This window comes from Nilaparvata lugens, chromosome 6, assembly GCF_014356525.2.
Source record: "Nilaparvata lugens isolate BPH chromosome 6, ASM1435652v1, whole genome shotgun sequence".
Taxonomy (NCBI): Eukaryota; Metazoa; Arthropoda; class Insecta; order Hemiptera; family Delphacidae; genus Nilaparvata; species Nilaparvata lugens.
The window spans coordinates 56,201,848-56,215,060 of NC_052509.1; the positions used below are offsets into that span (position 1 = coordinate 56,201,848).

At 39.1% G+C, this 13,213-nt stretch overlaps 1 protein-coding gene across 3 annotated transcripts in view; it reads right to left on the reverse strand.

The window, feature by feature from the left end:
- LOC111062208 (gamma-aminobutyric acid type B receptor subunit 2-like) overlaps positions 1 to 13,213 on the reverse strand; it is a 623,739-nt gene that overhangs the window by 569,753 nt on the left and 40,773 nt on the right. For all 3 annotated transcript variants that reach the window (XM_039431291.1, XM_039431289.1, XM_039431292.1), the window contains exon 3: positions 1,207 to 1,495. In XM_039431291.1, coding sequence (XP_039287225.1) covers positions 1,207 to 1,476 — 270 coding nt within the window. In that variant the 5' untranslated portion in view covers positions 1,477 to 1,495. The remainder of the gene's footprint in view (positions 1 to 1,206; positions 1,496 to 13,213) is intronic.

A 13,213-nucleotide genomic window follows, 5' to 3' on the forward strand; every position in this document is an offset into this window, starting at 1 on the left:
AGTTTTTGTGAGTTGTGACTAACCCCAGTGTCTTCACTTTTTATGATGTTAATATCTCACTATCTGCAGGTATGCGTACATTGATATACAAGTGACAAGACAGTGAAGATACATAGAACAGATACAGGTAAGAATCCATTGAAATACATAAAGATATGTAACTGACCCAGAATGGGGTAGAATTAAGTTATCTCAAAATTCTAAAGGGCGAGTCATGGGACTTTATTAAACAACAAACTTTAGCATTCTATTTAACTTGTAAAATTTTATTAATTGAATTAAACTGATTTAAATTTGGACAATAACAAAAATAATCTATATCGGTTCATTGCACATCCTAAAAATTCAAGATGACTGCATGTAAGATTTTGCTAACTGCTTATTTGGATTCTAACTGTTCACGAAGGTAGCGTGGACTTCACTCATTTCTCAATTACAAATTTATGATACTAGGGACTCGGTCATTCAAGGGTCTTAAGCATGAGCTAGAAAATATAATGGCACTAACAATCGATCAATTTATAAATTCATTACTATTTAGAAATTTTCACTACACTGATTACTCCCGGATAACTAAATAATTAAAACAAACATTGACATATTCACTTCAAATAATTAATAAACTACTTCAACTTAACTCACGGCGAAAAATAATACATATTAACAAACTTAAACAGCAAACGAATTCAACACACACGTTAATTTTGAGCCCTCGAGGCCCCAGGCTACCTCTGGATTTTAAATGTGAATTCGGCCGCGGCTTGATTGGAACTGAACTATTTCACGCAAATTATGTTCCCCTTCCACCAACGAGACAACGGTCCACGTGGAGTCGAGCATAATTCCGTAGGAAAGGAAAATAATGCAAGTTTGAGATATTCCCAAATACTAGTGTATTTTCCATCGCTAACGGAAATACAGTTCCGTGAGAATACCTCAACCCTGCATAAAATTGGAGTCTCCCCCGACGCAAGTTAGCAAAATCTTAATGTGAGAAAAATATTTTTTAACAGAAAAATAAATTTCTCAAGATAAAAATTGACATTCAGCTACAAGATCACTAAAGTCTCATTGTTGAAGTCCTAATCCTACACTTTTCGAATGAACCCATACTAAGTTTATCTCTATGAAAACACAAACCCATAATTAATTAATTCATTTCAATATGATCACCATCACAGATATATTGAACAGACAGTAACCTACCTCAGTATCGTTCCACCACATATGCAGCCGATAGTTCCTTAGCACAGCAGGACTCTCGTTGATATGATCGACCGCCAACTTGACAGCAGGCATGACGCCGCGACCCGTGCTTGACTCCGGCACGTGACGTCCGAACGGAAAGAAGCCGGCTATGTAGACGTCGTGACGCTTGTTGAGGCCAGTGGGACGCTGTGAACCTACCCCCTCTATACCCCACCACAGGCCCCACATCACCACAAGCCATCTCACCCCCACCCCCCGATCCGACATGATGGCGACTCCTCACAACCTGTCGAAACAAAATGAAACAAAACCCGAATTAGACCACTGCAAAAACTCTGTGACAATGCAAGAATTCAAATTCATTCACTTGCTAAAATTCATGTAAATTCAAAATGCTAAAAAATGGAATACACTTCATAATCCATGAATCACATTCATATCCTTGGTATCAAGATAAAATAAATATAGATTAGAGCAAATACTATAAAACTATAAAGGTGCGTACAGACTTTCGCTCTGCTCCGCAATCAAACGTCATTCGAGCAGGTCGATTGATGATCGACCGGTGAGCAAGAGTGGAACGCGGGAAAAGCTAACATCTCCCGTAACTTCCATGATCGGAGCTACTGCGGAGCGAGTGCGGAGCGTGTTGGAGGCGCGTATATCTGTAGGCACCTCAAGGTTAACACTCTGCTATAGAGGGGTCCACGTTATAATGGTAGTGGAGGAAGATAGGAGAACAACATTGTCAAACCTCTGTCTTGCTCTACAGACGGTAGCTGATACAGGTTTATTGATTTAATAATTATCAACTGTTCATTCAAGTTTAAAATAATCAATTATATTTCATGGAGCAAGATATTATATTTTTCAATAATTTCATAATGGATTTTTATAATAAAGATGAAATATTTTGTTAGCCAATTATTATTCTTCTACATTATTGAAAGACGATATGGCAACAAAGCAAAGCGAGAAAGAGATAGCGCTATCCACTTTCTTTGATGAATGATTGTCACGATGTATATCGTAACTAGAGAAAGGAATTGAATTTAGGGCTCATTTATTCGACGCTCGGCTATCTTTCATAGAATCTGAGGGGTCAACGTTCAAGCCAGCCACTGGCCTACCGCTCAGCGATGCTGCGCATCCTCTCTCCCCTCCCTCTCGGTCACTGAGGGAGGCTCGAGAAAGGCCAGCAGGAGGCAGTCGAGTTCGGAGAGCCAAGTCGAGCGGTCGAGAGAGGTGAGAAGGAAGCAGCGAGCAGCTAGCAACATCACAGTACACCTTGTACTAAGTGAACTCCGATTTCTTCAGCGACCGGGAGTTGTGTCGAGGATAAAGTCGATTAGCCTCTCACATAGTGAACTCCACTGCTCTACACTCGTTTGGGCGAGTGTTGAACGACATTTAACCTGTTTAGACGACGGGTTGCCAGTTTCGACCAACGACAACACGTCAGGTTTGGTCGAAACCTGACTCCCCATTGGTAGGCCACCAGTGGGACATCGAGGCGAGAAAGGACATCTGGGAAGGTGTGGAAAAGCCTTTCCCGCAACTCCGCGGCCGATCCGGACCCCAGGAGGACAGCTGGTGCCGGCAAGTGGGACTTAGGAAAGTCCAGAGTGCTGGCCGCCGCAGCGCACTAGTCCAGTGCGGGATCGCAAGAGGACATCCGGGAAGGTGTGGAAAAGCCTTTCCCGCAACTCCGCGGCCGATCCGGACCCCAGGAGGACAGCTGGTGCCCGGCAAGTAGGACTTAGGAAAGTCCAGAGTGCTGGCCGCCGCAGCGCACTAGTCCAGTGCGGGATCGCAAGAGGACGTCCGGGAAGGTGTGGAAAAGCCTTTCCCGCAACTCCGCGGCCGATCCGGACCCCAGGAGGACAGCTGGTGCCCGGCAAGTAGGACTTAGGAAAGTCCAGAGTGCTGGCCGCCGCAGCGCACTAGCCCAGTGCGGGATCGCAAGAGGACGTCCGGGAAGGTGAAATATTTTGTTAGCCAATTATTATTTTTCTACATTATTGAAAGACGATATGGCAACAAAGCAAAGCGAGAAAGAGATAGCGCTATCCACTTTCTTTGATGAATGATACAAGGATAGCAATACCATTGCTAATCGAACACCGTCATTATAACGTGGACCTAGTTATATGTAAACACAAAATGCGTAAAAGTGAAATACATTTTATAATTATTCATGAATCTCATTTATATTCTCAGTATACAATAAATACATAGTATGAATAAATAGTATACAAGATACAATAAATACAGATAATAAGAGAATAAAACTATAAGGAAGACACACCGGTAGAGACTACGTGAATGATTTATTTTTCTAAATAAGGATTTGAGACCTTACAAACTGGAAAATGTTTTTCACTCTCCTTTGTACCAGACCGACGTGACGAGATCCTTATTCTTTCATTGATTTTGATACAATAGGTACAACACAAAATGATAGGGGGAAAAGAAATAAGATAACCGTGTGCTATTCCTCTTCCAAATTTAGATAAGGTTACACAAATACCTTAAAGATGCATAGACTCACATGTAGCGCTAGTGTCGTACTTGGAATTGAAATCGGCCATTGAGGGGACAACCTATAACATTATTACATACCAATGCCTTTGTAATCTATAATATTACAAATATATAGATATAATAAATATATATCTCGTGCTAAAATATCCCAATGGCGGCCTACAATTTCAAGTTAGAACTATAATATTGGGAAGGGATAGGTCTTTATCTCTTTAAGGTCTTTGATGTTACACATAGTCCAAAATAGGTTAAGCCTTGCAGGTCTTCACTTTACAAAATTTCACAGAACTAAATATGTAAAATTTATAAATTTGTTGATCAATAAAATCTATTCTATTCTACTCTGTTATGTAAGACCAAGAGCGAGTAGAGATCGGAAATGATTATTACTTCCTCTACCACCCAAAAACTTCACTTAAAAAAGTTACATTAATTGTTCAATAGAAGTGGGAAGTTTGCGCACTTTTAAAACCAAGGAGTTCCTGATGATTGAAGTATTTTTACAAAATTCCGCCTACACTCGAAATTTCTCATCAGAACTGAAAAGTTTTGTACTTTCAAAGTTGTTTCATTGAAGTTTCCATGCTTACAAGTGAGGCATAAGTTATTAATGACTTCACTAATGAGTAATAAACAACTTTTTACGCGTACTTGCCGTCAGAAGATGCGCCGTAATTGGCTCCTGTGCAACCCACAATGTAATGAATTTCATTGTATACTCTCTGATGCTACCCAGTGCATAAACTAGGACTTGCCATACGATATTCTTCATGGCTTGTCATTTCCAGTTCTATTTACGAGTCAGCCCGTATATTTTAGCAGCGTCAGCTCGATGACTGGTGGCTGAAATATGAGAGCGTCTGTCATGAACTTGTGTTGAAGCCACAGATCGTATCCTGTGTATCATATGAGTATCCTGTCACATGAGAATCGTATCATTTATGAGTATCCTGTCACTTGAGTGGGTGCTATCAGTATCATGATCCTCTATCCTTCCCCTGTTTTTCAGCGTCTGCATGTCATGAAAAACCGTAGCTGCGACAGTCATTTTCATCGGAAAATTGTGCATTTTCTCGCTGCAGCGCACTAGTCCAGTGCGGGATCGCAAGAGGACGTCCGGGAAGGTGAGGAAAAGCCTTTCCGCAACTCCGCGGCCGATCCGGACCCCAGGAGGACAGCTGGTGCCCGGCAAGTAGGACTTAGGAAAGTCCAGAGTGCTGGCCGCCGCAGCGCACTAGCCCAGTGCGGGATCGCAAGAGGACGTCCGGGAAGGTGTGGAAAAGCCTTTCCCGCAACTCCGCGGCCGATCCGGACCCCAGGAGGACAGCTGGTGCCCGGCAAGTAGGACTTAGGAAAGTCCAGAGTGCTGGCCTCCGCAGCGCACTAGTCCAGTGCGGGATCGCAAGAGGACGTCCGGGAAGGTGTGGAAAAGCCTTTCCCGCAACTCCGCGGCCGATCCGGACCCCAGGAGGACAGCTGGTGCCCGGCAAGTAGGACTTAGGAAAGTCCAGAGTGCTGGCCGCCGCAGCGCACTAGTCCAGTGCGGGATCGCAAGAGGACGTCCGGGAAGGTGTGGAAAAGCCTTTCCCGCAACTCCGCGGGCGATCCGGACCCCAGGAGCACAGCTGGTGCCCGGCAAGTAGGACTTAGGAAAGTCCAGAGTGCTGGCCGCCGCAGCGCACTAGTCCAGTGCGGGATCGCAAGAGGACGTCCGGGAAGGTGAGGAAAAGCCTTTCCCGCAACTCCGCGGCCGATCCGGACCCCAGGAGGACAGCTGGTGCCCGGCAAGTAGGACTTAGGAAAGTCCAGAGTGCTGGCCGCCGCAGCGCACTAAACCAGTGCGGAACCGGAAGAGGACCTCTGGTAAGGCCAGGGAAAGCCTTTACCAGAGCTCCGCAACCAACCCGGACCCCGGGAAGACACCCGGTGCCCAAGGACTAGGACTTAGTCCCGACACGAAACCCTTTCTCACGACTAACACCGTAAGGTTCCTGTTCCCTTCTTTCCGCGACCAACCCTGTTTGGCAGTGCGAAAGCACGGCCCCTCTTTCCTAAAAGAGGGAAACATTCCTCCAAAGCACTCAAAACCCTGTTTCAACCCCCAACCCGAGCGAGGGTGGTTGACGGACGCCCCACCAAGACTCCCGTCCCCTGCTGCGGCCCTCCCCAGTCGCCGACTGAGTTTAGCCGGCCCAGAGCGACACTGGGAACTCTGATAGAGAAAGGTGTGGGCAATAATCTACTCAGAAGATTGGCACACGAACGTGGGGCCCAAGGCAGGAGGAGTAAAGCAGCAATGAGTGCAGAGGAGAAATGTAGTCGCGCCGGAGAAGACCAGGAGGCGCGAGAGGATAACAGCGATCCAGGAGTGTCCTGGATCTACAAACTCCACCGGAAAGAAGCAGTGGACCTGGCAACAGCAGCAGGGCTACCTACAACAGGTACCATGGCAGAGCTCTACAGACGGTAGCTGATACAGGTTTATTGATTTAATAATTATCAACTGTTCATTCAAGTTTAAAATAATCAATTATATTTCATGGAGCAAGATATTATATTTTTCAATAATTTCATAATGGATTTTTATAATAAAGATGAAATATTTTGTTAGCCAATTATTATTTTTCTACATTATTGAAAGACGATATGGCAACAAAGCAAAGCGAGAAAGAGATAGCGCTATCCACTTTCTTTGATGAATGATATACAAGGATAGCAATACCATTGCTAATCGAACACCGTCATTATAACGTGGACCTAGTTATATGTAAAAACAAAATGCGTAAAAGTGAAATACATTTTATAATTATTCATGAATCTCATTTATATTCTCAGTATACAATAAATACATAGTATGAATGAATAGTATACAAGATACAATAAATACAGATAATAAGAGAATAAAACTATAAGGAAGACACACCGGTAGAGACTACGTGAATGATTTATTTTTCTAAATAAGGATTTGAGACCTTACAAACTGGAAAATGTTTTTCACTCTCCTTTGTACCAGACCGACGTGACGAGATCCTTTATTCTTTCATTGATTTTGATACAATAGGTACAACACAAAATTATAGGGGGAAAAGAAATAAGATAACCTTGTGCTATTCCTCTTCCAAATTTAGATAAGGTTACACAAATACCTTAAAGATGCATAGACTCACATGTAGCGCTAGTGTCGTACTTGGAATTGAAATCGGCCATTGAGGAGACAACCTATTACATTATTACATACCAATGTCTTTGTAATCTATAATATTACAAATATATAGATATAATATCTCGTGCTAAAATATCCCAATGGCGGCCTACAATTTCAAGTTAGAACTATAATATTGGGAAGGGATAGGTCTTTATCTCTTCAAGGTCTTTGATGTTACACATAGTCCAAAATAGGTTAAGCCTTGTGGGTCTTCACTTTACAAAATTTCACAGAACTAAATATGTAAAATTTATAAATTTGTTGATCAATAAAATCTATTCTATTCTACTCTATTATGTAACACCAAGAGCGAGTAGAGATCGGAAATGATTATTACTTCCTCTACCACCCAAAAACTTTACTCAAAAAAGTTACATTAATTGTTCAATAGAAGTGGGAAGTTTGCGCACTTTTGAAACCAAGGAGTTCCTGATGATTGAAGTATTTTTACAAAATTCCGCCTACACTCGAAATTTCTCATCAGAACTGAAAAGTTTTGTACTTTCAAAGTTGTTTCATTGAAGTTTCCATGCTTACAAGTGAGGCATAAGTTATTAATGACTTCACTAATGAGTAATAAACAACTTTTTACGCGTACTTGCCGTCAGAAGATGCGCCGTAATTGGCTCCTGTGCAACCCACAATGTAATGAATTACATTGTATACTCTCTGATGCTACCCAGTGCATAAACTAGGACTTGCCATACGATATTCTTCATGGCTTGTCATTTCCAGTTCTATTTACGAGTCAGCCCGTATATTTTAGCAGCGTCAGCTCGATGACTGGTGGCTGAAATATGAGAGCGTCTGTCATGAACTTGTGTTGAAGCCACAGATCGTATCCTGTGTATCATATGAGTATCCTGTCACATGAGAATCGTATCATTTATGAGTATCCTGTCACATGAGAATCGTATCATTTATGAGTATCCTGTCACTTGAGTGGGTGCTATCAGTATCATGATCCTCTATCCTTCCCCTGTTTTTCAGCGTCTGCATGTCATGAAAAACCGTAGCTGCGACAGTCATTTTCATCGGAAAATTGTGAATTTTCTCGCTGCAGTTTTTCAAGTTTTTTCAAGTTTTTTTTCTGAAAACAGCTGCTTTCTGTGCAGTGTGGCGAAATAGTATTATAAAAGTTCTGGATTTGGAAATCAGTAGAATTGGCATGAGCTAGTTCTCCAGCCCCTGATGACTCACTATAGTGAGGTCCACATTATAAAGGCAGTGGAGAAAGATAGGAGAAAAACGTTGCCGATCCTCTGTCTTCTCATGCCTTCAATAGACGTAGCTGATACAGGTTTATTGATGTAATATTAACTGTTCATTCTCGTTTAAAATAATCAATAAATTATATTTCATTGAGCAAGCAATTATATTTTTCAATAATTTCATAATGAATTTTCATAATTGAAATGAAATATTTTGTTAATAAATAATAAATTCTACTTTGTTAAAAGATGATCTGGCAACAGAGCAGAGCGAGAAAGAGATATCGCTATCCGCTTTGTTGAATGATAGACGAGGCTAGCAATACCATTGCTAATCAAACACTGCCATTATAACGTGGACCTCACTATAGTACTGTAAATTCACAGTTTGAGGGAAGCTCTCATATATGTTGTTTCACGAACACATGTATCTTGAATGTAAGAATTTTGAGAGTTGAAACTGTAAAAAAATTATAATAACATGAATTTTATTCATATTCGTGTGCCAGCATTCTCAGAATTTTACAAGTCCACATTTTAGAGATGAGAAAAATGTGAGATACTTGAAACAGTTTCAATCAACCTTTCACTTCGAATTTATTTTCTCATCTTTGAATTTTTGTGACCTTTTCTACCACCGTTATTTCATATCCTGTCATACCTTTCTTCAGCCCTGCCTATCACCATACCTCCTTTCATTTTCCTATCACGTATTTCTTGTTTGCTGTTCAACCTCACCTGCCCAATACATAGAAGAACATTGTTGACAAGGAATTTCTTCTCTCTTTTCACCCTTTACACAACATAATTTCAGCAATTTGTTTCAGTTTGTATAGATTATATACATTGGAACAAAATATTTCAACTATTCCATGGAAGACTATTGTTAACAAGGAATTTCTTTTCTCTTTTTATCCTGTACACCACATAATTTAAGCGATTTGTTTCTTTGCAATTATCACAGCTGTGATAAGTTCTAAATAGTGTGTTTGTCTTTTCGGTCTCAAAATTTTATAGTTTTCTCAAAGTTTGGAATTTTCTAATTAATTGTGATTGTTTTAATCTAGTTTAGAAGTATATTTTTTAAATTAAAACATGATTTTTGTGTGTTTTGAATTTGAAATTGAGTGTGTAATTGATGGATGTTATTCATGAATCTCATTTATATTCTCAGTATACAATAAATACATAGTATGAATGAATAGTATACAAGATACAATAAATACAGATAATAAGAGAATAAAACTATAAGGAAGACACACCGGTAGAGACTACGTGAATGATTTATTTTTCTAAATAAGGATTTGAGACCTTACAAACTGGAAAATGTTTTTCACTCTCCTTTGTACCAGACCGACGTGACGAGATCCTTTATTCTTTCATTGATTTGATACAATAGGTACAACACAAAATTATAGGGGGAAAAGAAATAAGATAACCTTGTGCTATTCCTCTTCCAAATTTAGATAAGGTTACACAAATACCTTAAAGATGCATAGACTCACATGTAGCGCTAGTGTCGTACTTGGAATTGAAATCGGCCATTGAGGAGACAACCTATTACATTATTACATACCAATGTCTTTGTAATCTATAATATTACAAATATATAGATATAATCTCGTGCTAAAATATCCCAATGGCGGCCTACAATTTCAAGTTAGAACTATAATATTGGAAGGGATAGGTCTTTATCTCTTCAAGGTCTTTGATGTTACACATAGTCCAAAATAGGTTAAGCCTTGTGGGTCTTCACTTTACAAAATTTCACAGAACTAAATATGTAAAATTTATAAATTTGTTGATCAATAAAATCTATTCTATTCTACTCTATTATGTAACACCAAGAGCGAGTAGAGATCGGAAATGATTATTACTTCCTCTACCACCCAAAAACTTTACTCAAAAAAGTTACATTAATTGTTCAATAGAAGTGGGAAGTTTGCGCACTTTTGAAACCAAGGAGTTCCTGATGATTGAAGTATTTTTACAAAATTCCGCCTACACTCGAAATTTCTCATCAGAACTGAAAAGTTTTGTACTTTCAAAGTTGTTTCATTGAAGTTTCCATGCTTACAAGTGAGGCATAAGTTATTAATGACTTCACTAATGAGTAATAAACAACTTTTTACGCGTACTTGCCGTCAGAAGATGCGCCGTAATTGGCTCCTGTGCAACCCACAATGTAATGAATTACATTGTATACTCTCTGATGCTACCCAGTGCATAAACTAGGACTTGCCATACGATATTCTTCATGGCTTGTCATTTCCAGTTCTATTTACGAGTCAGCCCGTATATTTTAGCAGCGTCAGCTCGATGACTGGTGGCTGAAATATGAGAGCGTCTGTCATGAACTTGTGTTGAAGCCACAGATCGTATCCTGTGTATCATATGAGTATCCTGTCACATGAGAATCGTATCATTTATGAGTATCCTGTCACATGAGAATCGTATCATTTATGAGTATCCTGTCACTTGAGTGGGTGCTATCAGTATCATGATCCTCTATCCTTCCCCTGTTTTTCAGCGTCTGCATGTCATGAAAAACCGTAGCTGCGACAGTCATTTTCATCGGAAAATTGTGAATTTTCTCGCTGCAGTTTTTCAAGTTTTTTCAAGTTTTTTTTCTGAAAACAGCTGCTTTCTGTGCAGTGTGGCGAAATAGTATTATAAAAGTTCTGGATTTGGAAATCAGTAGAATTGGCATGAGCTAGTTCTCCAGCCCCTGATGACTCACTATAGTGAGGTCCACATTATAAAGGCAGTGGAGAAAGATAGGAGAAAAACGTTGCCGATCCTCTGTCTTCTCAATGCCTTCAATAGACGGTAGCTGATACAGGTTTATTGATGTAATATTAACTGTTCATTCTCGTTTAAAATAATCAATAAATTATATTTCATTGAGCAAGCAATTATATTTTTCAATAATTTCATAATGAATTTTCATAATTGAAATGAAATATTTTGTTAATAAATAATAAATTCTACTTTGTTAAAAGATGATCTGGCAACAGAGCAGAGCGAGAAAGAGATATCGCTATCCGCTTTGTTGAATGATAGACGAGGCTAGCAATACCATTGCTAATCAAACACTGCCATTATAACGTGGACCTCACTATAGTACTGTAAATTCACAGTTTGAGGGAAGCTCTCATATATGTTGTTTCACGAACACATGTATCTTGAATGTAAGAATTTTGAGAGTTGAAACTGTAAAAAAATTATAATAACATGAATTTTATTCATATTCGTGTGCCAGCATTCTCAGAATTTTACAAGTCCACATTTTAGAGATGAGAAAAATGTGTGATACTTGAAACAGTTTCAATCAACCTTTCACTTCGAATTTATTTTCTCATCTTTGAATTTTTGTGACCTTTTCTACCACCGTTATTTCATATCCTGTCATACCTTTCTTCAGCCCTGCCTATCACCATACCTCCTTTCATTTTCCTATCACGTATTTCTTGTTTGCTGTTCAACCTCACCTGCCCAATACATAGAAGAACATTGTTGACAAGGAATTTCTTCTCTCTTTTCACCCTTTACACAACATAATTTCAGCAATTTGTTTCAGTTTGTATAGATTATATACATTGGAACAAAATATTTCAACTATTCCATGGAAGACTATTGTTAACAAGGAATTTCTTTTCTCTTTTTATCCTGTACACCACATAATTTAAGCGATTTGTTTCTTTGCAATTATCACAGCTGTGATAAGTTCTAAATAGTGTGTTTGTCTTTTCGGTCTCAAAATTTTATAGTTTTCTCAAAGTTTGGAATTTTCTAATTAATTGTGATTGTTTTAATCTAGTTTAGAAGTATATTTTTTAAATTAAAACATGATTTTTGTGTGTTTTGAATTTGAAATTGAGTGTGTAATTGATGGATGTCAAGAGACACATAACCTATCTACATTTGAATGTTGTATAAATTGGAATTGGAACCGTTTTGGGCTTATAAGCCTGTGGTACTTTTCTGTAAGTTATGTAATTCTGAAGGATTAAATAAATAAGTTTGTATCTATTATATAAATTGAGAAATTATTCCATCTACTACACGGGAGACCATTGTTGACGAGAAATTTCTTCTCTCTTTTAATCCTGTACACCACATAATTTTAGCAATTTGTTTCTATTATATACATTGAAACAATTATTTCATCTATTACATGGGAGACCAATGTTGAAAGGAATTTCTTCTCTCTTTTTATCCTTTACAACAAATAATTTTGTCTCAAGATTTTTAGAAAATCTATTACAATATTGAAAGGTGGGGTCCCATCTGACCGAATCCCAAAAGGTCGCCGAAGAGTATACTTTCCCATATGGTCGAATCCCATCTAGCCGATGAGATTCGATCAATTGCGACGAACTACAACATTTTTTATCAAATGGGATTCGACTGTTTGAGAATCGGTCAGATGGGAAAATCAAATCTTCGACCTTTTGCGACAGTTGAGATTTTCGGCCGAATGGGATTATATTAAAACTTTTCGATCATTTGGGATTCGACCATTTGACCACTTGAAGTAGGTACAAGTTTGGTGGCATGCCAAATGACCGATTCCCATTTGGTCGAAACTATTATTTTGTCGCAAATGATCGAAAATTGAAGAATCCCAAATGGTAGAATTGAAACTTATACTTTCCCAAATGGTCGAATCCCAAATGATCGAAAAGTTTTAATAGTAATCCCATTTAGTCGAAGATTTGATTTTCCCATCTGACCGATTCTCAAACAGTCGAATCCCATTTGATAGAAAAATGTTGTAGTTCGTCGCAATTGATCGAATCTCATCGGCTAGATGGGATTTGACCATATAGGAAAGTATACTCCTCGACCCTTTCGGGATTCGGTCAGATGGGACCCCACGCATTGAAACAATTATTTCAACGTATACGTTTTTTCTCATTATATTTTCTGTATGCTGTAGATAAATAGCATTGAAATTGAAGACTTTTACATGCAGTCAATGAAACCGTTTCCGCCATTCAGTGGAAAAAAATCCGCACGACTCTCTCGAAAACAAGAGATT